Source organism: Pezoporus wallicus, unplaced genomic scaffold (genome assembly GCF_028554395.1).
Source record: "Pezoporus wallicus isolate ANWC-B61680 ecotype Strahan unplaced genomic scaffold, APGP_CSIRO_Pwel_v1 contig_7545, whole genome shotgun sequence".
Classification (NCBI taxonomy): domain Eukaryota; kingdom Metazoa; phylum Chordata; class Aves; order Psittaciformes; family Psittacidae; genus Pezoporus; species Pezoporus wallicus.
The window spans coordinates 1,898,912-1,926,182 of record NW_026642398.1 but is presented as its reverse complement, the minus strand read 5'-3'; the positions used below and the strand labels follow the sequence as shown (position 1 = coordinate 1,926,182).

The 27,271-nt window shown below is 40.7% G+C and overlaps 1 protein-coding gene across 3 annotated transcripts in view; it reads right to left on the bottom strand.

Moving 5' to 3' along the window:
* Positions 1-1,014: 1,014 nt before the first annotated feature.
* AGO2 (argonaute RISC catalytic component 2) overlaps positions 1,015-27,271 on the bottom strand; it is a 53,859-nt gene continuing 27,602 nt past the window's right edge. For 2 of the 3 annotated variants that reach the window (XM_057429752.1, XM_057429750.1), the window contains exons 4-19: positions 22,966-23,150; positions 21,499-21,635; positions 21,230-21,364; positions 17,992-18,079; positions 16,456-16,603; positions 16,014-16,133; positions 15,536-15,658; positions 12,912-13,045; positions 10,983-11,167; positions 8,969-9,128; positions 6,872-6,962; positions 5,931-6,125; positions 4,338-4,472; positions 2,867-2,968; positions 1,868-2,067; positions 1,015-1,534 (exon numbers count right to left, since the gene is read on the bottom strand). In XM_057429752.1, coding sequence (XP_057285735.1) covers positions 1,426-1,534; positions 1,868-2,067; positions 2,867-2,968; positions 4,338-4,472; positions 5,931-6,125; positions 6,872-6,962; positions 8,969-9,128; positions 10,983-11,167; positions 12,912-13,045; positions 15,536-15,658; positions 16,014-16,133; positions 16,456-16,603; positions 17,992-18,079; positions 21,230-21,364; positions 21,499-21,635; positions 22,966-23,150 — 2,247 coding nt within the window. In that variant the 3' untranslated portion in view covers positions 1,015-1,425. The remainder of the gene's footprint in view (positions 1,535-1,867; positions 2,068-2,866; positions 2,969-4,337; positions 4,473-5,930; positions 6,126-6,871; positions 6,963-8,968; positions 9,129-10,982; positions 11,168-12,911; positions 13,046-15,535; positions 15,659-16,013; positions 16,134-16,455; positions 16,604-17,991; positions 18,080-21,229; positions 21,365-21,498; positions 21,636-22,965; positions 23,151-27,271) is intronic. The other variant, XM_057429751.1, reaches the window with a different exon arrangement.

Sequence of the window (27,271 nt, the reverse complement as noted above, 5' to 3'; positions counted from 1 at the left end):
TTACTATTGACCTTATGCATAACAAAGAGAGTTTCACCTCCCTTCATAAGTAAACTTCAGTTTCCTAAGATTTCTCTTTACTGCATAGATACTGACTTCTGTCTCAATCACAGTGAGCCACTCTCCTCTACCAGAGCTCCTGCTTCACCAATACTCAACATATAAATAACATACAATTGGTTTGTGCTTGAATGAATGTAGAATGTTGGTCTCGTGTGCGTCTCTGAACTGCACAGGTACAACCTGCTGTGTCGCGTGCACGCTTAAAAAGCCTTTCTACAAGTTACAAGCTACACAATATACACTGCCTGGATCTCTGAACCCTCCCAAAGTCGATTGCATATTTTTGCACTTGAAGAGTAATGTCCCCACGATAACATTTTCATTTCCAAATCCAAAGCATTCTTGATATGTTAACAGAAGTATAATGAGCACTCCTTAGTAAATAAAAATAAATAATAGCATCTAGTCTATCACATTAATACTGTGAAACATATATAAAATTTACATTAACTCAAACAACAGTGAAAAAGGATTGTACTGTATTTCTCACCACAGACCCGTATTCTTTAGAGACTTTGGAAAGGTAAGTGTCACAGTCCTGGATGACAAACCCTAACGTTAGCTGTCAGTGTGATTCTAAAAAACTCCTTACAAATCAGGTTTTCAATGGCACATTGTCTTTTGCCAATCCAAGTGGACCTATGAAAAGCTTAGGTACGAGTTCAGTCTTTGCTTTAAAATTCTTCTTTAAGTCTATGAAAAACATTTTCAAATGCAGCACAATAAAAAACATTCAAGAACAAGCTTCAGAAAATACATTTGCCCTTAGACACACAGAGCAGGATCTTTGTAAGACAGTGAAAACCAGGATTTTGTCACTCTTTTCTTTTGAAAAATAACAATTTTGGAAATGCATCCAGAATAATCAAGGCTTCATCAAGAGTCCAAAAAAAAAAAAAAAAAATAATAATGCTTTGCTTTCCTTTGTATTAAAACCTAATTCCTGGTATTTTAGCCCAAACTCAAGTATGAATGAGATCTTTCCAAATTAGTTAAAGCGATTCAATGAATAGCAAACTGAATGAGGAGGTTTGGGGGTTGGTTTTTTGTTTTTTCCCTAAGCCCTGAGATCACAGCTCTTGATTCAATTATAAAATAAGGGTCTGTTTTATAGCAAGCAGCTTAGAGACTTTTGGCAAACCACATTTCTAACAATAGTGGGGTTTGGTACAAGAACGCAGTTCATAATCGAGTCTGAAATTCTGGACGGAAGGCTTGCTTGTAAATGGGAAAGGAAAAGAATTCAGATGCATCACTCATTGCTGGCTGTCACTGTAGCTTGGGCAACTGTTGGTCTAAGTGCAGCTGGTCTCATGTGAATCCAACTCTGTACTGTACTGAGTTGCTAAACATTAAAACATGTCAAGCAAAGTACATAGTGCGCAACGTGTCCTGATGGACTTGAACTGCTTTAGCAAGTGCTTGATGATCTCTGCCATTACTCTGACCGGAGGTGTGGCTTCCTTCAGCACTGCAAGAGAACGGGGGGGGGGGACAAAAAGGTTGGAGGGAAAAGAAACCCTATTTAATTTGCCTGTCCTTGCATGTGGTGGTGGTTCATTCATTTGTTCTGAATAGAATGGTCAGAAGTTAATGACCCTTAAAACACCACTGAGGTTCTGAGAGCAAAAGAAGCACAGAAGCAAATGGAACATTTGCCTTTTTCCACAGTTAGCATTCAGTGGTAAGACCAAATCTACGCTCGAACTGCTAACTGAGGATACTACTGACCCCAGAATGAACAAGCCCACCTCCTTCCTGCTTCCTTTCCAATTCTGTTATATTTCAAAACTATGTAACTTACCTATCGTGTTCTTTATCCACCAGATGATACCGGGCTCTGAAGGCAACCAGATGAGCATAATATGCTGGTGCAGGGATGGAAACAGAACGGGTACAACGTACATACGTGTGACACAGCTGATAGGTGAGAATCTGCAGTTCATCTGAAGAGAAACGATTGTCATCCCAGAGGACATGGTAATGAGAAGGTCTGCTTGTTCCCTGAAGGCAGATCACACACAGGATGTCAGCATTTCAAACACAGCTCTTTGTGTTCCCACCTCTGCAGGACAACTGCAGCAAAACCAGACCCGTCCTCAAAAATCATGTGTGATCAATTCCACATCCTTCAGCAAAGTTTTGCTTTAAAAAGTGCCCCCCACAGAACTTATCCCTTTGCATTTCTAGATAGGATTGCGTTTCCAGGGATTTTATCCCTGTTACTGAAATTAAGTGATATTATGGAACTGAGCTTTCGTCTTGTAAACTCAACTTTGACAAAAAGCCATCATATAAAGTATCTTTAGGCAAAATATTAACAGCTCACAGCAATCTAACTTGTGACCCTGTTGACAGTTAAATTTCAATACTCTGGATAAAAGCATATTCAGTACTGTTGCTGTTTACTAGCTTCTGTTCCTGACTGGGAGGAGGAAATCACAAGAATACGTGAAATTACAATGGTGCTGTCTAAATGTAGTTGTTTCCTAGGAACTGGATGCACATTTCAAGTGATTTTAATGCAAGAGGCAGCTATGCAAGATAGTCCAACTACCTCCGACCATTCAAAGCAGTACATAGACAGGAGAGAAGCACAATAAACTAAATGCACAGGGGATGCTTCATAACTGCTTAGTTTCATTGTTTCTGTTAGAGTTTAATCATGACAGAAGAGCGCTGTGGATGGCACAGAAGCTGAAACACACACATGAAAGTTGTACCCTTAGTCTCCTGTGCAAAGAACACAGAAAATACTACCAACCAGTGTTTGAAAGTTACCATCCCACACAAAGTGCTGTACCTGAATACCAGCGTGACTACACAGGTAAAAGTCAAACTCGGATGGATGGGTGATTTTTGTGTCCACTGTGGTACCAGCCGGAATGTTTCCACTTTTTCCAACCTGTGTGAACAGAAAATGCCAAGACAATAAGGCACACACAGAGTTTGTCCTTTGCAGCTGCAGAGTAAGGAAAGACCACAAAAAAACAAAAACGGTGAAAAGCAAAATGAGACAATGAGCAAAACTGAAATAACTCAAGTTTTGCTCAACTGAAAACCTGGAGTCTCTACTATGGAGGGGAAAAAAGAGCTGCAAAACCTTTTTAGAAGTTACCCACGGATTAGCTTTTCTGATTAATGTGAAAAGAATTTCCTGCAACTCATTTGTCAATTTCTTTTCATCTTCCTACCCCAGGACAGGTTATTCCCCTCTAACTTTTCTTGTTTATACCTGAAAGAGGACAGCTGTAAGACAGGCCTCCTCTTCCCTCAAAACCACTTTACTTAAAAGCAGAACTTTAAAATACTCTTTAAATCAATTTAACAACTGTTATCATAGTATGTTATCAATATAAAAACCACCTTCATGGCAGCATTTAAAGTTACTATTGCCTTGAAACCTACTGGGCTTCAAATGCTCACAGAGAAGCCTGACACAAGGAAGAACAACATGAAAAAACTCATCTGTGAAAAGAGGTTTGCCATTGGAAACTCTTCACTTACAGCAATGACTCCATCCCAGACTTGAGGAATCTCCTCGCATCAAGTAATTCTACATGTACTTCACACAGATACAGTAACAGCTGAGAAACACTCATGAAACCATTTGAGATTTTCAGTACTACAAATAATGTACTGGTACCAAAGGTGATACCAAAACAAACTCCACATGTCTGACATAGACACGCAGGATACCTTAAAGGTAGCAATAATGGAAAAGAAAGTGTCCTCAAAGTGTAGGGTTCACCTTACCTAACAATTTGTCTACTGTGCAGGTGTCTACACCTGCTGGTAACCCAAGAGTACCTCTCTAGTCAACAACAACCAAACCAGTGAACTTACTAGCGCTGGAATCACAAGAAATGTGCCTTAAAGTGCAGTTGGAAATAATACACAGATCTCCATTTGCAACCAAGAGTGCCTACAACTCCAGATGCAGACATCTGCATTATAAACCCTTCACCACTCAGATTAATCTCAAGCCTTGAGGATCTTCAGACAGTAGAACAAAGGAAAAGCAGCCTGAAAAATCTGATAAACTTAAAGGCTGGACAGACTTGTTGAAAAGCAAATCCTGCTGATGGTTCATAAAAGCTTCTTACCAGTTTATTATATGGGACACAAAACAAAGGTTTTCCTTTCCAGATAGAAAGATCTCACCCACTGTATTATGTAGTTTTTCAAACAAGTCTCTTACTACCTAAACAAGGAGTGAGTAACAGGGAACTTGGCTGCCTGCTAGGTACTTGCTGGTCCCAATTAGAACATACCCGTTCATTTTTATCTGTACAGAAGAGTCTGGTGTGATGCCTTTTCTGCACAACTATGAAAGTAATTCCAGGCTGGTAATCCTTTTCTAGTTTAATGCATGCTTCTCTGATAGCCAGCAACTCATGATGGAGGACCTGAATCATAAACACAAAGATGCATGATAAATACGAAAGATAGTTATCTCTTACTCCTATTTATCTGCAGATGACTCTTATTTATCATGTTCCTTCCTCATTGTCACTCAGTAATGAGATGTCAAAGCATGCAGCATCAAACCTTCATCTCTTCACTTAATGAGAACAAATTAAATCACCAGTTTCCTGAGCCAGGCAAAGAGCTGGCTCCATATTTGTTCAGCTCCAAGCACAAGGCTTGGACTAATAAGCTGCATGTCAAAATCTTCTTAACTGCCAAATACAAATGAACATTTAATTAGGCTGGTGAATATACAACAGCCTCATTATTTTTCAGGCTAGCACAAGGGATACAATCCAGAATTGCTCAACTATGTGCTCTTTCCCAGCTTTGTGAAGTCTCCGGCAGGACTGCAGGCATCAGTAAGAATGGAGAAGGGGAAGGCAATAGAACAAAAAGCAGTTGTTTGGGATTTGGGTTAATTATAAAGTAATCACTGAAAAAAAGGGGGAAAAAAAAAAAAAAAAATCAAAAGTTCATACTAAGATTATTTTATTAATTCAAGTTTACCAAGTGATCTTTACTTCCTTCCCCTTGGATTTTGAGAAATTCACTAAATTCTCTAAATTTACACATAAAAATACAGGAAAGTGTATGTGAATATCTTTAAAATTTACAGAATCACAGAATGGTTTGGGTTGGAAAGGACCTTAAGATCATCCAGCTCCAACCCCTTGCCACGGGCAGCGATGCCTCACACTAAACCATGTCACCCAAGGCTCTGTCCAACCTGGCCTTGAACACTGCCAGGGATGGAGCATTCACAACTTCCTTGGGCAACCCATTCCAGTGCCTCAGCACCCTCACAGTAAAGAACTTCTTCCTTGTAACCAACCTGAACTTGCCCTGTTTCAGTCTGAACCCATATAGGAAATATCTCATAAAATATGGTACTTGTAAGCAAACAAAAGAATTACAAGAATTTGTCGAGTTTCATCAGGAATGAATTAAAAGTGACAATGTGAAAATACAGCATTTACTAATCCTGGTTTAAAAAATAGGAAAAGTAGCTTATACTTTTCATTTAAAAATAGTCCAAGTTCAATGGGATACAGTTGGACTAATGTATCTTGGACAGGTCACAGATACTGAACATAACTTGAATGCTAGAAGTAGACTTGATCATTTGTAATTTTGCAAAGGGAAGAATTTCAAAGGCAAAATATTCCAAAGGGAAATAATGCAAACTGAGGTATCATTTTATTATGCCATGACTTTAAAGGAGGAAAGCATTAAACACAAAGCTCGTGAAAGATGTGAAAGCAGTTTCCCTGCTCTGCTTGGTTAGAATGCAAGGAATTTGTAGAGGGTATACTTCTTTTCAGAACTCCGATTACATAAAGCTACATTACTACCAGAAACCTACATAATCAAAACCTCAGCAAGAAAAACCTAACCTGCTGAAACTGCCCCTCGGAAACACCATCTCTGTAGAAGATGATACGAGTTGGTTTAAATCGAGTTGATTTGTAGAACTGAATAAGCAGCTCCCTGACCATGGCAGCCAAATCCTGGATGATTTCTTGGCGGTGCTGCTGGACCCGAACAGTGGCACAGTATCGGTTAGGATGAGCATCCATGCTTCCTACAACCTGTTGGAGAACATGCTTAGTATCAAACCATTCAAAGCACTTTGTTAAAGGTATTTCATGAAGGTAAGTGCACTCGCTTACTAACAGTATCGTGTAAACTAAGTGGTTGACCTAGCAAAGATGGAGTCAAATTCACACTCTGCAAGTCAGTTAAAACAGACACTGCCTGCCAAGGGAAGGCTTTTCAGTTCTTTGTGTATTTAGCACCACAGATAAGACACTGCACATACCGTCACCAAACATCTTCATTATTCAATAAGCCAGAGCAGGCACTACAGGTGTTTTAACATCATGCAGTCAAAGGCCATTCCCCAGAGATTTTCATTCCCAGCCTTTCCAAGAGATTACTGCACATTTTGTGTTATGAGGAAGCTTGAATCACCTAAAACTACAACTAAGCCAACCCAGCTCCCCAGCAGTAATGGATAAAGTCTTAACATTTTTAACTGCTGAATAAGCAGATTTAAACAGGCACCAACTCATTACTGTTGCTGATAAATAGCAGCTAATAGAAAAGCTCCTCTGTGTAGCAGCAGCCCAGGCATTTTACAAGCTACTATACACATGTAAGGAATTAGTATTGGAGCAAGTTCTCTGAAGTTCATTAGATCCCTGCAGAAAAGTCATTTATAACACTATAACTGGAGAGAAGAAATGGACCACAAAAGAATTGAAACCAATAAAATGCATTGGAGATGAACAGCAGGACAGAGCGGGGGTTAAAGATCATTACACAATTTACTCACTGCAGCAATGGAAGGCTTTTTTCCATCTCCAGCTGGAGGATGAGTTACATCTGCACCAAGGAATATGACGGGCTGTTGAAACACTGGTGGTCTGATCAAAGAGAAAGGAGACTTGTAAAAGCAGCAAAGCTTATGCTTAATAAAGCACATTATAAACAGGTAAATTACACTTTATACCCTTGCAGTGAATTAGTCAAGAATTTGCACATCCAAACTGGCCTTGACATTGTAGCAATTACTTTAAAAGTAGATTATTCTGAAGAAAACTATGCTTTTCCCAGAGAAGCTGTGGCTGCCCCATCCCTGGCAGTGTTCAAGGCCAGGCTGGACGGGGCTGGGAGCAACCTGCTCTAGTGGAAGGTGTCACTGCCTGTGGCAGGGGGCTGGAACTGGATGATCTTAAGGTCCCTTCCAACCCAATCCTATGATTCTATGACGGTTTTAAGCAAACCTTTAAGACATCAATCACTGCATCAGGGGTAGAACACCAAAAGACTAGACTGGGAGTTTTAAACTTCAACTCTATTCCTTAATACAACAATTTTAAACAAGAAATCTTAGGCCAGCAGAATCTGTGTATGTGGGTGTGCGGGAAACAGTGATGTACATTCAGCTGTTTTCAGACCTTCTCTAAAAAGGCATTTGAAGGTAATTATAGCACTGGAACTCACAATGCAATTATACAAATAAAAAGCTGTTCTGCTCCCATCCCCTCAACCAACAAAAAATAACAGAGCTCTGGTTTAAATACCCCAATCCTGCAGTTTTCCAGAATGCCCAGGTATGGTGTGTAGTGGTGCCATTTTTCCCCCCTTAACTCCATTTTCACAAATGCAGTTTCTTGGTATAATGAACATAAATCACCTTTCTGGCCACATTATTACCGTCAACACACGACACTTAACAGAGGCCTTATGTTTATGAAAAAGGAGCATAGAACTACTTCTATGATGTGTGTTTCTATTTTGTTTCCACAGCAGTATCTTTAGCTCCTTTCGGAGAAACAAAACTAAAACCAAAGACCCAAACACCCCACTGTGCCTTGCTCTAATTCATGCTCTGTAATATGAGGATTTTATTTAGCAGGAGCACACAACCCAGGCTGAGTATATTTAGCTCAAGAAACGGGATTTAACAAACAATATATATATCCCTCCTGATACCATGTTCTTCTTTTTCCTCCCTAACTTCTTAATTTCACCTTCTGGCAAGCCTAAGTATACTGAAGTGAAACTTTGCTTATCTGGGCCAAGCAGAACACTGACTTCTTTAAAACAGGCTCCCAAGAACGATGCCGCAGATCCTACCCCAAGCTCCCTCTACTTACTGAAACGCAGCGATTGTAAAATGCCATCTTTTTACTGATGTAAAACCTAGTTGTTTGCTTTGATTCAAGTGTCTATCTCTTTATGCACGGCTCGTCTGTCCTGCATAGGCAAAAGCTGTTACTTTGTTCATTCTTCCATTAGGATTTCTTGTCACTGATTTTTCAGTAAAGCTTTTAATTAGTTTCAGTTTAAGAACATTTGATTTCAGACAAAGACTAAATCTGGTTTGTGTATCAACAGCAAGGTCCCTTCTGTTAATATTTCACTCCCACCTATATGCAGGACTTCAGTGACATGTCAGATATGCAATTCAGTAGTATCAAAGCAACTTCATGGAATGTAGTAACAGTATAACTAAGACTTATCAATGCAATACTAAGAAATTGCAAGGCAAACTGAACCTGGAAACCAGTTAAAGAGTTTTCTGCTCCCAGCTTGTTTTTTAAATGTCTATGTAAGTGAAGACATACAATAAAACAAAGAATCTTGACCACAAGCTATAAAGTAAAAGGCACTTCTCCGTTTGCTTCTGGAAACTCAAGGCAAGTAAAGCATCACAAGCGTTTCATTCAAGTGGAAGCCGTACACTCCAATGGTCAGACTGAAATAACAAATGTCAACTGGAACACGTATTCCTCTCCAGTCTCTGTAACCCAAGAGTCACGTAAACCACAGCGCTATGGCTACACATGAAACACGCAGTTATCCTAGTACGACCTGTGTTCTCTTTATGCTGCAACTCCCCCTTCCTCTCTGACAGCCAGCTTACCTTCCCTGTGGCAGTAGAATGTTATTCACGCCTCCTAGCTTGACATTGATTTTCAAGCAAAGGTTGGACAGAGTCTGTGGCGTTGTTCTTTGCACGTTTTTCATCTGGACGCACTGCGTAGCCATCCCCAGCACCGTGTCACCAACACGCTTCACCTCCGCTGCAGAACAAATTACGACCAATAAATACTTGCATATGGCAAGACAAACAACACAAGAGACCTTCAGTGACAATGAACTACCCACAGAGATTTAGCAAAGGGGTCTTTAAGCTTAAAGAAACAAGGAGAAACATAACCCCCAAACACAGCCTTCAATGAACCTCCCTCCTGCTCCACCTGCCAACAGCACAGTCACTGGGTCCTAAATATAATTAAAAGGCACCAGTGGCTTATTTTAGCTATGATTTTTCTTTAAATGACACTAATTGTAATTTTAGAGTAACAGTGTTTTATTATGGCATGGAAAAGCCTTTGCCAATGGAGCTGGTAATGTGAAAAGTATGATGATGATAAGCACTTGTTTCATTCTGAAACACCAGACCAGTAACACAAACTCCATATTAATGTGCTAAGTAACATTCAGCCAACAAGTTTATCAGTTCACCCCTTGCAGAAGAAGTGGCCACTTCACCAAAGGATGGCCCATAAAAACTCCAACAGGAACTTATTAAGAACTTTACTGTTCAAAAAGTCAAAAGAAATCCTATTGTTAACAACAAAATTAAGGCTTAAAGGCTTTAAAAGAGCCATACTCAGAAGACATTTAGGCTCCAAGACAGGCTTAGAAAAGATACAGCCCCTCCTCTGGCAACAGGAGATGGAAAGAGGCTTTCTGAGGAACAGGGTGAGGAGAGGAGAAAATACAAGACTGTGGCTATAGGAAGAGCACACAGGGAGAAACACAGGGAGAACACAGGGAGAAAACAAAGAGAGATGATTAGAGGGGGCAGAAAGAACTGTAATTAAAGATAATGACAAGGAAAGCAGATGCGAGTGGTACCACATCCTCTTAGCGGTTAAGTAAAGAGTCCCCTTTTAATGCCAAGCAGGAAAAGTGAAAATGTCATTTTGCACTGAATTTCTATTGAACAAATTAGAGAGGAGCCACCTGCTTTGCAAGGAAGCTTCCTTCTTAAACCTCTCTTTTCATCTTAGGTGAGGTAATCTTGGGAAAAGAAAGTTAGGAAATTATTTTCTATTGTATTAAATTGGTGAGGGATGGGATAAACCAAATCTGCAGCTGCTTGTTAGATCTGAGCCATCAGAGAAGCTGTCCATGAAGCTACAGGAGAAAATAGTGGACGGTGCTGCAATTGAGCAAGCTAAGTGGAAGGAGGAGGAAGGCAGGATAGGAAACCAACCAATCATGCTATAGTAAAAGCTAGCTGAATACCAAAATGCATGGTTTATCTAAAACATATTAAAACCTATGTGTATGTGCTATGTAAAGTGCCGGTTTGCCTCCACAAAGACCAGCTGAAGTTGCTGAGTTTTTACCACCTGATCCTTATAACCCAAGAGTTAAAAAACCTGAAAGAATAGGAAAAGGAAGTGATTGACACAAATCTTCTCTTTCACTCAACTTCTTCTGACAAAGGGTGATGGCATGAGTAGGCAAAGAAGTTCTAAAGGCTACATAATTCTTGAGGTCATTACTTCTTCAATCACTTGGAATTTTGAGCACACAAGTTACAGAAAGTATATTTTAATCCAGGACGTATCAATTGAATCCATTTCACAAAAGCCCTGCTTTAGCTTTCTCCCTCACTGCATCTCAAATGCAGCCAACAGGAAGAATGTGGAAGAGCAAATTAAAAGCATAGACAAAACTAATGAAAAGAATTAAGAACTTCATATAAAACATCACACAGCACAAGGAGAATAAAAATCATTTATAGCCCATTCCCTAAATGGAATTGATGTAGTTAAAATAAACTTCTCTCATTCAAATACTTCCCAAAAGAGACACAAAGTTGTGTCTGAAACACACACACAGGATTTGCACTTACTGACCATAGACTGGTGTTTTTCCTGGCAAAATTACTACCACGAGCTGCAACCCAGTGTAAGTGTTCTTGAGGTGTCTGAACATGGGCTCCACACTGTCAGCTCCCTGGGCATATTTACAGAAGCACGGCTGCCCCTGGATTGGCATTCCTGCATCTCTGGAAATCTTCCTCAGTTGCTCTGTAAAGGACCTAAGGGATGGAAATGAACACATTTGATCCTCAGGTAGCAAAATTCACCTTGATTTTTGTTCTTATTTTTAATGGAACAGCCCTGTTAAACTTGCAGAGATGAGCTGTCCAAAAAGATGGGAATTTCCCCCAGTGCATCTTTAATTGACTATCCCTATGCAGTCCCCGAAGGAAAGACAGGGGAAGATGAGGAAATACAGACTATAAATGACACCATTACTAAAAACTTCATTTCCAAAGCAAATTCCACCTTATTTGATCTTTCTGTAGGAGGTAAGCTACTTTGTGCCAAAACACTGCAACAATGACCCTTTGGATGGCCTGCTCTACCATACTTCCACATGGTATCACCACTACCAAGATGTCTGGAGTTCCTCCTTTATTTTGTTGAGGAAACAACCGGCAGAAGTTACCAGCAATTGTGTCTCAGTGAACTGATCTAACATCAGTAATAATGCACAAGAAAACCTTGCTGGTTATCACACAAAAGGTGTGCTCTGGACATTTAGATGAACCTTCTCCAAGGATAGTGCAAATATAACTCACCCTCTGATGGAACTGGTCAGAAACAGAGACAACCTGGTTTTCATAGACTCATGGATTGGTTTCAGTTGGAGGGGATATAGAGACCATTCAGTTCCAACCCCCTGCCATGGACAGGGACACCTCCCACTAGACCAGGCTGCTCCAGGATGTCATTTTTAACATTCATGTATTTCATGGATGTTACATGGAATGCGTTTTAATGAAAGAAAGAGCTTGTTTTTCATGTTCCATCCAAAACAGATGAAACCAAATCTGGAAGTTTCATTCAACTATTCAAAGTCAACCAAACAACTAGTCCTACTCACCTTGCAAATGCAGCAACCTGCACATTACAGATACTCTAACAGCTAGAAAGTCGTAGACAATAGTTGGATTGCTTTTTAAAGCTTTCCTTTTAAGTAAGTTCTGCATGAATAAATCTATGCCATATAACCAGGAAAAGAATCTAAGACAACACATGTGTTACCTTTCACACTTGACAAATGCTTGGTGATAAACACCTATCATTACATCCTTTCTCTAATCTTAAGGTCTGCCCTAAGGCCTCACTGTCAGAAAACCTGCCACATAGTGTAAATTGCTTTTGGTAAGTCTGATATGGAGGATTTCATGGTGCTAGCATTGAAATCATAGTGGCATCATTCAAGGCAATGAAACAGAATCACAGAATATTTAGGGTTGGAAAGGACCTTAAGGTCATCAAGTTCCAACTCCCCCTGCCATGGGCAGGGACACCTCACACTAAACCAGGTCACCCAAGGCTCTGTCCAGCCTGGCCTTGAACACTGCCAGGGATGGAGCATTCACAACTTCCCTGGGCAACCCATTCCAGTGCCTCACCACCCTAACAGGAAAGAACTTCCTCCTTGTATCCAATCTAAACTTCCCCTGTTTAAGTTTTAACCCATCACCCCTTGTCCTATCACTACAGTCTCTAATGAAGAGTCCCTCCCCAACATCCCTATAGGCCCCCTTCAGATACTGGAAGGCTGCTATGAGGTCTCCACGCAGCCTTCTCCTCTCCAGGCTGAACAGCCTCAACTTCAAATAGAACTTCAAATAGAACTTCAGAAGCACTGTTAAAGATTGACTGCCATCCATCAAACAATTTAACAACTCACATGTTCTAAATAAGTGAGATTATGGTATGTCCATACATAATAAATAAGAAAATCACCATCTTATGAAAAACACTTACTTAAGATGAACTTCAGTGCACTGGCGCTGGGGAGCAAAGCACGCGATTGCCCAAACCTTTATCTCAATTCCAGTGTGAAACTGTTTATTCCTCATGTCCCAGACTCCTTGAACTGGTGTAGCAATTGCTTTATTCTGGAAGTGCAAGGAAAAAGAAAACTAAACACTAAGGCAAAAATTGATTCAAGCCAACATAAACCAGTCCTCCTTCTACTTCCCTCCCCCTAGTAGGCAACTTCCATTCTGAAGTCTTTGTCTCCACTACTCAAACATTCATCCTATCTTACAAAGTTCATTTTATCACTGTAGCAATCATTTTGCTGAAAAATAAAGCTCACATTATTCATTTTTATTGCTGATGGTTTTATTTGGTTATATAAATCAGCAGCAGGTAGAAATTACACACAGATAGCAATCGGATTCACAGTTGGTATGCAATGCTATTTCCACAGCGACTTTACAACCACTCAGTGAAATTTCCAGAGAGACTTTATCAGTCCTTTAAACATGACTAAGTAGAGGCAAACAGTGGTTTCATGCCATTCACACAACTCTATAGGAAAAATGTGAACAAGCTGACAAAGACAATCAGTTATTCAGCTTTGACCTGCACAACACTTTTCCTCTCTCCCATGAAGCAGACATTAGTTTGATGGGTTATCTCGAGGACAAGGGATATAATGAGACAACTGAAGTAACTCTGGTGATGTTAACTGCCTTACAAGGTAGCAGTATCCTGCAGATGTTTTAGACGAGTTCCCATGACGTCTGACTTCTCATTTGGCAGCAACAGCTAAAAGTTAGGGGTATTTTTCAGGACACCCACACAAATTTCATAATTCATTTTGCAAAAGGGTTGTGTCTCTTGAAGACGTTACCACCCCCATCATTCGTTTCCATCATTCATCTGACATTAAGCTCTTGTTCCCCTGGTGCCAGAACAGTTCATGAGATCACTCTATAATGCGAATCGTGCAAAGACTGCTGGGTTATCTTCACGTGTCAGTGAAGTAAGGTTTGAGCTAACATGCCCAATTTTGTCTGAAGAACTTTAGGTAGAAGACCACAAGATCCTCTCCCACTGGCAGTTTATGGAGGTAACAGTCTGATTTGTGCATCATAGAATGGTTTGGGTTTAAAAGGACCTTAAGATCATCCAGTTCCAACCCCCCAGCCATGGGCAGGGACACCTCACACTAAACCATGTCACCCAAGGCTCTGTCCAGCCTGGCCTTGAACACTGCCAGGGATGGAGCGTTCACAACTTCATTGGGCAACCTGTGCCAGTGCCTCACCATCCTCATAGTAAAGAACTTCTTCCTTATATCTAACCTGAACTTCCTCTGTTAAAGTTTAAACCCATTGCCCCTTGCCCTATTGCTACAGTCCCTTATAGGTCCTCCTTTAGGGGACCTATAGGGATGCTGGGGAGGGACTCTTCATTAGGGACTGTAGTGCCAGGACACAAGGGGTAACGGGTTAAAACTAAAGCAGGTGAAGTTTAGACTGGATATAAGGAAGAAGTTCTTTACTGTGAGGGTGGTGAGGCACTGGAATGGGTTGCCCATGGAAGTTGTGAATGCTCGGGGGGGGGGGAACGGACACCTATAAGGGACTGTAGCAATAGGGCAAGGGGCAATGGGTTTAAACTTTAACAGAGGAAGTTCACGTTAGATATAAGGAAGAAGTTCTTTACTATGAGGGTGGTGAGGCACTGGCACAGGTTGCCCAATGAAGTTGTGAATGCTCCATCCCTGGCAGTGTTCAAGGCCAGGTTGGACAAAGCCTTGGGTGACATGGTTTAGTGTGAGGTGTCCCTGCCCACGGCAGGGGGTTGGAACTGGATGATCCTAAGGTTATTTCCAACCCTAACTATTCCACGATTGTATAATGAAGAGTCCCTCTCTGGCATCCTTGTAGGCCCCCTTCAGATATGATCTAGAAGAGGTTCATCAGAAGCCTCCACAAATGATGTTATCCCAGCTATCAACCTTTCATCTTGCATAAAACCAAGACATGTTATAGAACTGACAGAAAATTCTGTTTCCTGAAGTTTTTTTGAAGGATACCACAATAGGAAGATCATGTTGGAAAGGCCACCTAAAAAGCCATTGTAAAAACAAAACCTGTGAGTAAATACTCCAATAGGAAGAGATGGCTCTAGAGAAAAACATGCTGACAGAGAAGATACCTGAAGCTAGTTCTCCTAAACACAGCTGCCACCCAGAACACACAAAACCAATGAGAAGTTCTGTAAGATTTCAGATTTGGGAGGAAAATAGGAACAGTAGTAATTGAAGCTGTCTCTGTTCTTCTCATACACACTGACTTGAACCATTATTCATAGATTTCTTTTTGCAACACACAACAGAACAGTGTGTGAAGGAAAAATACACACCTTTTCCTCCTAACTTTACCTTAAGGATTTTTAACCTTTCAGAAATTAAGAAGCAATTGAGGGAGATGCAAAATGGCCATTACATTTAAGGCCTTTCAAAGCTTACACTTAAATTCTAAACATTACGATGACTTCATATTCATTATCTCATCATATTCAACATAATTAATTTGAAACCACCATATTACAGAAGTTATCGCAGATTGCACACTATGTGTTCCACGTACCCTGCCTCCATAGAGGATGGAAGGAGGCTGCAGGACTCGACCAGTCACATCTGTCATTTCATCTTTGACCATGATTCCAAACTCACGAACATAAGGGTCAGTATTGAAACTCGCGCTCCGCATCTGAAATTACAACGGGATTAGACACCTCTTGCACAAAAAAAAAGTTCTTTTTATGATCTAAATCTGAGATAACCTGTGTTTGGGCACACACCCCTTATATATGGGTGATGCCACGCATCCAGAACCTCTGTTAACTCCACTTGGATACACGGATGCCTCAAAATTTTAAATAAAGCACCCAAAAAACCCCACTTAAAAACATTTTGTGAGAATGTATTTCTCTCACATTAATGGGCAAAGGCTTATAAAAACAAGCTCACAAGCTGTGCATAGTGCACAAACCATTCAGTATCTGCTAATGGCAATAAAATGAAGGCCGTTACTGTGTTTCACTCATTTTCATCAGACCACTCACCAATTTGCTAATCTCTTCTTGACGGTCAGGTGCTGATCTGGCAGTTGCTCGAATCATAGTGGAAGTTTGATTGTCAGTGAGTTTCTTTATGCATCTTTGTCCTGCCACTATGTTGCACACCTGAAACGTCCCCCCCCACAAAGGAAGTTAAAAAGCACAGTGTAACGGGGGGTTGATTTGTTGCATTCTTTTCATTGCTGCACTAGAGAATTTGGAAAGTTGGCTACTCAAAAATCAGCTTGTCAATAGTTGAGCCCTTTTCCCTCGGACCCCCCATTCTCCCAATACCAGTATTAACCAGAATAGTTCATGAGATCACTCTGTAATGCGGATCATGCAAAGACTGCTGGGTTATCTTCACGTGTCAGTGAAGGAAGGTTTGAGCTAATATGCCTCTGACCCCCATTCTCCCAACACCAGTATTAACCAGAAGTTTACTTGCCTCAAGAGGGAGGTATGTGTGTTTCTGCTCCTGTCCAACTTGTAAACATGGAAGGTGAGGATAGCGTAAAACTAATTTGTGCCTGTCCTTAAAATACTGAGCTACAGTGCATTCAACTGTTTGTCCATTCTCCTGCTGAAGTGGGAATCTGTTGGAAATCAAGTATTAAAATAAGACATTACTTCATGTAATTTCCCACACTTGTGCTGATAAATGTATTAAGCAAGTGAAGCTTACTGGAGATTAAACCTAATTTGTTGAAATCATAGAATGGTTTTGGTTGGAAGGGACCTTAAGATCATCCAGTTCCAACCCCCTGCTATGGGCAGGGACGCCTCACACTAAACCACGTCACCCAAGGCTCTGTCCAACCTGGCCTTGAACACAACTTCCCTGGGCAACCCATTCCAGTGCCTCACCACCCTCACAGTAAACAACTTCTTCCTTATATCTTAACCTGAATCTCCCCTGTTTCAACTTGAAACCATTCCCCCTTGTCCTGTCACTACAGTGTACTTCTAGAATTCAGATTCCATCACTGCCACTACTGTGTCTTCTAACAGTACAACAGCAGGCTATTTCTCTAACATTCTTGATACCTAAAGCTATGAATTAAGTTTCCTTAGAGCATGTGCCCTAGAGACAAAGATTAATGTTTCCTGCTTATCTGGGATATGTGTAGTACTACATTTTATGATACAGCATGCACAGGAAACAGCGAATCTACTGTGAGAGTTGCAAAAACCAATTCCTGCTTCAGAAATGCACTACTCTCTTTCTGTGCATCACAAATACTTCTGTATGTGCACACACATTTGCATATACATGCGAAGGGGCACACAAACACTGTTTCTTCACTGATAGCACAAAACAAAGCCCAGACAATTAAATACCAGGTCTAGATACTGATCAGTTATTTTCTTGTTATCCAGCTGTTATCCAACCCTAACCACACCATGAGTCTATGATTAGCTTGGCTCCTTACACCACTGGCTTGAAAATAGGAATAAATACCTCCATATACAAGTTATCTGTAAATCTCTGGTTAGTGACTGAAAACAAACATTACTTCCACAGGAAAAACCGATGGGTAATATCAAGATTAGAAAGCTTATGCCAGCTGGCACTGCTTTTCTACTCAATAGATCTGGGAAGCATCAGGTTACCAATAGTGCAACCCTGTTCTTCCAACGCTGGGGAAATCCATAAAGAAATAAGAGTAATCAAAAAACCCCAAACACCAAAAAACCAACCCCAAAGCAGCAGAGATTAAAACAAAGAGATTGGCTCAAACACCAAAGCATTTGTTCTAGAGTAAAACTAGAACAAAACCAGCAGCAACACGGAGTAAATACTTTGAGGTGTATTGTAAATATATTGACCAAAGAAAGCAACATTTCTCAACACAGCTTTTCCTATGTCAGTAAGGAACAGATACTTCTCTATTTTTCCAGATACCATTCTAATTTTCCCCAGGCCAGATACTTTTCTGGCCTGAGACTGACCATATGCTTACAAAGCAGCAAAATACTTTACGTTTGGTGACTTGCTGGACGTCTGGTGACATTGCACACTCTGTACTTTCTTTTCATCTGTCCACAGTGCGTTATCTCCACCTTCAGACCTACACATTGGAAAACAAGTATCACCATTTCTTCAAAATCAAGGTGTTAGTCCCCCTAAACTGCGACACCAGACCACGTAACTCTGCAGTAAAGCTCTTCACTATTTAGTACATCGTCTGAACACCAAAGAGTATCCCAAACAGAACTTAAAAGCCTAATGTATAGCTTTAACATTCAAAGCCCCTGAGCTTCAGCTAAAGTTCAACAAAGAGCTTTAGAGACAAACAAGACAAAACCCCACAGCTCCAAGAGCTCACAGACGAAGCAAAGTGCATTCTGTTAATTCCAACTCTGTACCTCTTAGGAAGCCCAGGATGGTGAAAGGACAAAAAGGGCACACAACCTCCTTGAAGCACACAGCTTGTTTATACTTTATGTCTAAACACGCGGTGCCTGCAAGACCTCCAACTACTGCAACCGACCCTGAACTAATGAGTCAGAGGGGGTGGAAATACCTATTCAGCCTCTAGGAGCCCAAGGGAATGAGGCCATGGGGCTTTACTCTTCATGAAGACAAACATCTGCTGCACATCCCACTGGCATAAAAGCCAAGCTCACCTGAAGGCGAATAACTTCTAGAGGAATAAATTATGCAGCCCAAACCAGCACAACACAGCTCCCCATGAAGAAGTGTTTCCAATTTACCACTACCCACAAGTATAAGCTTGAATGCAATGCTTTCATTTCTATTACTTTCATGCTCAGGCAGAAACAGATGTACGTGGACGGGATTAGAGATAGGAAGTTGCCATGTGTGGGAATATGAAAGAGGGGACTGTAGATTGGAATTCTTTACACATCTGCACGTGTATATAAACTCAGGCTGCTGCTGAATTTACCCTATCTGCCACAGGCACTGATAACTTCCCAAACAACGTATTAATCTTAGTGTAATTTGTTAGGGCTATGTCCTGGGTTCAGCAGTCATTTTTCTCCTTAGTAGCTGGTGCAGTGCTGTGGTTTTGACTTTCAGCCTGGGAACAGTGCTGATAACACCGATGTTTTTAGTTGCTGCTCAGTAATGTTTAGTTTGACCAAGGACTTTGTGAGCCTCATGCTCTGCCAGGGAGGAGGGGAAGCTGGGAGGAAGCAGAGACAGGACACCTGACCCAAACTGACCAAAGAGGTATTCCATACCACAGCACGTCATGCCCAGGATGTAAACTGGGGGCAGTTACCCGGAAGGGAGTGATCGCTGCTCTGGTCAGGGTGGGTATCAGTCGGCAGGTGGTGAGCAGTTGTATTCTCTTCCCTTGTTATTCCCCTTATCATTATTATTATTGGTGGTAGCAGCAGTGGTTTGTGTTATACCTTAGTTACTGGACTGCTCTTATCTTAACCCATGGGAGTTACATTCTTTAGATTCTCCTCCCCATCCCTTTGGGAGCAGGGGAGGAAAAAGGGGGAATGTGAGTAAGCAGCTGCGTGGCCTGAAACCTTCAATAATTTCATGTTTTTATTAATATCTCTAAATTCTGTAGCCCAGCATTTCATTAAAAGATAAACTGTGACCTCAGCTCACACCGAGCTCTGCTGCACACTGGAAATGGTTATTTCCACCTGAAGAATGGAAATCCTCGTGGAAAAAACACCACCACCACCTGGCAATTCAGTGCCTGATTACTTTGGAAAACAGTTACAACCTGTACAAACACAGGATCTATTTATAGTTTTCTTGCTAACTTCTAATTGGGTAAACACGGTTTTGAGGACATTTTATGGCCACAAGGAAGCTGCAGGATAGAGTTAGAGCTTGGTTTTCTCTTTTAACGTCCTTTCTATCAAGCACATCATGAAGGAAAGACTGATTTTTCAGAAGAAACCTTTAGTGAACAAAACCAGAAAGATCCTTTTCTCCTACTCTTTGATTCAGTCATTACGTATTAGAATAACTTACTTTTAGAATTAAAGTTACGATTAGCATAATTTGCTTCCAGGAGAGCATATGTATGAAATACCTCAGTGTGCAAAACCACATCACTAAATTACAGTTTAATTTAGAATGTGAAAATCTTGGCATCAGTAATTGGAAAAATCTAAGATCAGGTAATCTAAAAAAACAAACAAACCAAAGGCCACATAAAACCCAGGTCTTTATAAACGTTTTGGTACCATCAGATCAGGAACTGGAATGTCTTTATCATGGAACTGGGACTGGCACTTCCAAACGATTTCAGAAGTGAAAAAAAACGGATTTTTTTGTTGGCCTGTTTACTGTAGAGATGGAGGTACTTTATGAAGAGTAAAGCACTACAGTAAATACAGGATCATAGAATAGTTAGGTTTGGAAAGGACCTTAAGATCATCCAGTTCCAATCCCCTTGCCATGGGCAGGGACATCTCACACTAAACCATGTCACCCAAGGCTCTGTCCAACCTGCCCTTACAATATTAACTTGGGAAGATCAAATGTTTTTAAGGAGACTGACATAATACAGGATGCTGTTCTCCATAGTGGAAAGATCTCAGTATTATCTCTGGACTGATATGTTCTCCGATGCTAACACACGCCATTAACTTCGACATGACACTTCATCAAGTGGTGCTGAGCCACAAAAAATGTAATAAATGAAGGTATGTCAAGAGAACCTACACTTGAATGAGGAAAAGCTTGCACACATCACGAGCCAGTAACTAATGTCATTAAAATAATCATCTGTCTGCTAGAAAATTTAGTTCAGCCCATCATTTAGAGTAAAACATCATCTTAATGGTTGCACTAAAACACAGATTCTTGAATATGTGATAATTTACTTATGTGCATACCTGAGCCCTAAATATGGATGGTTCAGTAAATAAATAAATATGCTTACTTTTTGCACTAGTGATGCATCAAACCTGAAGCCACATCCTTATCTGAACTGACTCAACTTACCTTATATCCACAAAGTGGCAAACTACAGAGATTAACTAATGTAGCAGGAAAAAAGGACAAGTAGACTGAAACGTAACATTGATTGGTTGACTTCTGAAAGTCCCAAAACACATGTAAGTGATAGAACAATTCCTGCCTCTTAGCTTTGCTCAGAAAGTGCATGTGTTATGATAATCTGTCTCCCAGTAAGACGACCTCTATAGAATGCATTTTGAGCTTGTAGTGGTAACATCATCAGACAGAACAAAGCAGCTTTATGTACTTTAATTATTACCTTTTATTTCTTTGGTAAACTTTACCCTTTGGGAATCTGTCAGAGGTTTTTGTTGCTCTTCAATACTTTTGAAGTCCAAAACTTCACACACGAACTCAATAACTGGCTGTGCTTTGTAAAATGCAGTTGCAGACACTGTAGACAAAAACATTAACATTGAATTACAGCAGTACTGAGGAAACTTTGAAGGAATCAAACAAATGAACTCAATTTTTGCCTTTCCATTGAAAGGGAAAGAAGGAAGAAGAAAAGGTTTCTGTAGGACCTACCATCAATATTTAACATCATTTTCCATAATGAAGGTCTGACTGATTGATGGAAGCCAAACCAAACTTCTCTGCCACCACCCAATGGATTGGAGCACCCTTCTGATGCTGTAAAAAAAGATCGCCCCACAGGAGTATATCTGCAACAGAGGGAAGAAATTCAGATCATAAAACTAAAGCAAGAAAAAGGTAATAAATCCATAACTAATGCAAATTCCTATTCACAAAAGCAGAGAAATGTCACTGTTTCAGATTACCAACAATCTGAGATTCCCGTCAGGATACCTCTTAAAATCCAGGTAAGTTACAGTAAGAAACTGACCACTACTCATAATTGTTTAAATCTATTTTCAGTATACTCCTTATTATGCCTACTAGTTCAAACAAAAAGCGCTAAAACCATCTTTTGTACTCTTACTAAAAATTCAGCTATGCTTTTATTTGGTACTCTATTAGAAAAATCAGTTATGCTTTAGTGAGAAAATAATTAAACATCCCTGCTATTGAAGCAACACTAAAATAAACTCTCCCCTTACTTATGCACTGCTTCCCCTGAAATCTACGGAAAACAACTGATTTAACAGATATTTTTGAGGCATCTTTCTCCATGGAAATTCAGCACTGCACACCTAACATTAAACTAATCAAACCCAGAGCCAGTATGGTTCTCTGAACAAAGATGTGTGACTAACAAATCTCGGCTGTTTTCTGTGTTACAAAACTTGACTAAAGTGATTTTGTTTAATCCCTAATAAGCAGATAAAGTCAATGTACTGTAAGGCTATTTAAAGATCTTTACATAAATTTAACTCATTTTCCCTATTTAGCCCTTCAAAATGGGAAAGTTCAGCCCTATTTTGTTCTTTACTTTCCAACTGAATGCAGTTCGATCAGTGGTCTTCAGCAACTTGTTTCACGGCAGCTGAATTAAACCCAGTATCTCCTGGGTTTGGCTGCAAACGCTGTAGATTCCACTTGCTTGGAAAGAAAAAAACCCAATTATTTTCCTTTCTATAAAAAGAGCTATAGTGAGTGACATTAATGTTCCCCTACAGCACAGTGTCCTTCATACAAAACCAGCAGTAACATCTGTCCAAGGACACACAGAATAGGGTAACAAGTTTTAAAGCCACCCTCACACATCCATCAATCTCCAACTACTTTCCACTCGGGGAGAGCTTCCTTCTCTGAGGTGTACAGAGAAGTGGGTATGAGAGATGGCAGGGCACCCCTCACCTGAGAGCACACAGACTGAACACCAGTGCGGAAAGTGTCTTGCGTCCAAGGCTGGAGGTTACTAATTCCACTGAATGAGCAGAAAATCACTGCACTGCCTCTTGCCTGAGCATGCCATCTGCTAGATAGCTATTGCTTTAGTTGAGCTATGAAAGCACATCCTACCCAAAAAGCCACTAAAACAATTCAAATAACAAAACCACCAACTAAACGAAGTCAAGGTCTTCCCCTCACCTCATGGAAGGCAAGTGCCTCATCACTACATCCAGTGCCTGGATGGTTTCAAATGGGACACCCGGCAGCCGACCAGAAAGAGCATCATGTAATGCCTGCAAACTCACACAGGACATCCACTTTATAGCCACCTTAAATATTCTGTCCTTTCCTTCTCCTGGCAGCGTGACCTCCAGCTCCACCTGCAACAATGCCAAACAACAAACCAAGATGATTCTTTCCATTTAAAGGGGAAAAGGGAAGAGACGATGGATTCCTCTACACAGAGCTATAAGGCATGGGAATAGACAAAAAGCAATGATGAAGAAACAATACACATCAGGTACAGCCTCTTTTTACAGGTAGATCTTTCCAAAGGTGCATTTCAGAGAGCAGGCGTGCTTCCCAGCTGGCACCTACCTCCTCCTTTGAGTCAACATTATAATTTGGGAGTGCTTGCATATCAACTGGGAGGTCTCTGTGAAGATCAGATAACCTGATTTCAGATACCTAACACACTGCAGTGCATCACAGCTCAAGTCAGCTCCTGCACATCTGAAGTAAAACCTGGTCTGTCACTACCTGCCAAGATTCATGTATTTCTGGTACTCACTCTCTAGAGCACCAGAGGGCTTTAAATACTATTACTGTAGACACAGTTCAAACAGGAGAAAATACAATTCAACAGGACCTTTCAAAGAAGAAAAGGTCAAATAACACACCCCAAACAAAACAAAACCCCCACAAAACCCATCAACCCCAAACCCTCTCATTTTGAAGTACCAAAGAAAGAATAAATGACGGCCCCAAAGTAGTAGCAATGCAGTGATGCTATCAGGCAGCAAACAGGGGCACTCCTTTGACATGTCAAGCCCTACTTAGAATTTTGTGTCTAAAAAACCACTGGCAAACTACATCTTGGTAAAATACTTCAGCTAATGACTTGTAATTAGTTGTAATGCTCATTTCTCCTCTTTATTAAAACAAAGAAAGCCTGAGCACCACAAAGTTCTTAAACTGACTAAAATGAAGGCTTGTCTGAAGCGATGAGCAGTACTGGGAGTGACTACAAGGAATAACAAGATCACAGTATCCTTTGTATTGCATATAAACAAAACCAGTGTACTTTCCTGTCCTAGGGAGCTCACAATTTACATATAGAAGGCATCCACTTAACAGACAAACTGTAATTAGTGGGCTAGCAAATATAATACATGGATAACAGCAAGCTAATATATGCAATCAGCTGGTGTTCGGCGACAGTTAGCTTCCCCAGTCAAACAATAGGAAGGAAAGATGAAACACAAATAACAAGCGTTCCTGTATGCAAAAAGACGAGTTCACAGTTTAGAGTGTGCACACCAAATCAGTATTACAGTCACATCCCTCCTCCCATACAAACACCATTCACCAGGAGACTTGAGCAGAGGAAGGAGCTGTATGGCTGTGGGAAGGCAATGGGAACTGCAGGCTCTAATTGTGGGGTCACTGGTCTGAATCTGGCCCAGAAGGTTACTCTGCTGGAAAGCTGTGCAAATAAAGGTACAGGTTTTCAGCTGGCAAAGGCTGGAAGCCTTCTGTGAAGCATTCATTTCCCACCACACCATCAAAAGGTCTTCAACTTGCATCTTATTTAGAGCAGATGGAAAACATCTGTCACACCTGAACTGTATTTTCCTCTAAACATCTCCTCCAAATCAAGTTTCATATTTTCTGTTACTCCTGATACTGTTAATGCAAAACTGCTCTGATTATTAACAGCTTTGCTACCCTTAATCTAAAAAAAAAAAAATATTTACTTTTATTTCCCCCCTCCTGGTTTCAATTTACAGAACTCCTTCATTGCAGTGGCATGAAAAAAGACGTAGAGCAGGACTACCTGTGTTGCAGTATCCAGGACCCTGGAGGAAATAAAAGGCCCAAGACTGGAGAATTTCTATTCCAGCTCCTAGACTGAAAATACTCCTTAAAAACTAAGAAAATATTCTGTTACTATTTACATATTCCATATTTATCTCCAAAGGTCTAAAGAAATGAAGGAATTAAAGACTGAAAATAAGGTACGCTACGGAAGGAATGAAAACAGAGATGATAACCATGAAGGCCAGGCAGAGAATATGTAATAGCAGCAGTTGTAAAAGAAGAGGGTTGTCAGCAAGGACAAAAGAACCAAACTAACCCCAGAACAGCCACTACTGACAAGAGATAAGGACAAAGTCCATTAATTAAGTTAAAGAGCAACAGGAGGGAAACATGTTGGCAATCTGGTGTCAGCATTCTGTTTAGCATCAGTTCTTCCACTAGCGATGTACACTGCAAGTAAATCAAGGTCTTCTACTACTGAGATTAAGGATCACCTATTAATCACTGTAGGTTCATGGATCTTTTCAATAGGAACCTAAATATAATCAGATGTGCAGCAAACTTGCTACATTTGTTATGTACAGAACAGCCAGAAAACCCCATCAACAAAATCTAATTGTGCCAGAGGAAAGTCCTAAAGCCTACAAGATTTATACTGGTTTAAATCATGCTTAAACCAATTTAGCACCATTTAAAATATTCCCCCATTAAGCTACATTTCCCCACATCCTATTTAAACCAGCTGAAGATTTACCTTCATTAGCTCTTTGCTCCAGGGTAGTAACATCAACATATGCATCCTGGACTGCATCAAAAGGAGCGTGACCAGCAGGTGGAAGGAGGTGATCCTGCCCCTCTACTCTGCTCTTGTGAGACCTCACCTGGAGTATTGTGTGCAGTTCTGGTGTCCTCAACATAAAAAGGACATGGAACTGTTGGAACAAGTCCAGAGGAGGCCACAAGGATGATCAGGGGCTGGAGCACCTCCCATATGAAGATAGGGTGAGGAAGTTGGGGCTGTTCAGCCTGGAGAAGAGAAGGCTGCGTGGAGACCTCAATAGCAGCCTTCTAGTATCTGAAGGGGGCCTATAAGGATGCTGGGGAGGGACTCCATTAAGGACTGTAGCGGCAGGACAAGGGGTAACAGGTTAAAACTTAAACAGGGGAAGTTTAGATTGGATATAAAGAAGTTCTTTCCTGTTAGGGTGGTGAGGCACTGGAATGGGTTGCCCAGGGAGGTTGTGAATGCTCCATCCCTGGCGGTGTTCAAGACCAGGTTGGACAGAACCTTGGGTGACATGGTTTAGTGTGAGGTGTCCCTGCCCATGGCAGGGGGGTTGGAACTTGATGATCTTAAGGTCCTTTCCAATCCTAACTATTCTATGATTCTATGTATGGCTGAACAACCAAAGTCCTACATCCCATGAGCAACAGGGAAAAACAGGAGTTTATTAAAAGTAAGCCTAGAAATGAGCTACAGATGAAACTCTCTGAACCATCTTGTGCTAACCTCCACTATAAAGACTCCTCAGTGACCATCTGTTGCAAATGATCATCTCTTTGGCTGGATAATCCTGTCCCACCGAAAATGGTGAACACAATCATTCAAGCCAGCCTCTTCCCAGGTACAAGCTACCTCGCACCACTCACTTGCAAGGACACAAAGGTATTGGGGCATCAAAAGGATTTCCTGCTGATACTGCAATTCAACTTCATTTTTACCATGTATGATTTAGTAGATCTGGGCTTTAAAATCCAAAACATCAAGAATCAAGTCCTGTTTGATGAGCAACATTCAGGCACAGAAGGAACAGGAGAGGGAGGAAGGCATCTTATGCAGTTCCTAATCAGAGTAGGGTCACACTTTCATCAGATCCAAGGATTATTTTGATCTCTGTTTATCCTCCATAAACTGTTTTTCTATTTGCCTTTACTGATTTAATGCAGAACTTCCAACTTGTTGTAAAATATATGGGCAGATCTGTAGGAACTGGAATACAGTATGTGGAATTGGGGGGGGGGGGAATAATCTCTAATACTTTTAATGATTCCTTTAGAGTTTTCCCAGATGCCACCTTATCGGTTAATGAAAAATAACAGACTAGAATAGAGACTGACCTTTACTGCATGACACGCACTTAAATATATTTGGGGGAAATTAAATTTACACATATGTGATCAAGAGCTTGATACAGGTAGAACTATGTCAAGCACTGCACAGGGATACAACATGAGACAGCAAAAGATAGCAAGAGCTACTCTATAGCACACTGCTACTGGATTTTGGGTGACCTAAACTCTTTTCACAGTTTTAATCACATAAGCAATTTTCCACATTGCTATTTACCTTTCTCTCTTTTTGCTGCCTACGTGGCAGTCAAATTCTATGGAACCATATGGATCCATTCCCAAAAATGGGAATTACTGTGCTACAAACATGTAACAAGAAGGACTGTCTTCAAGT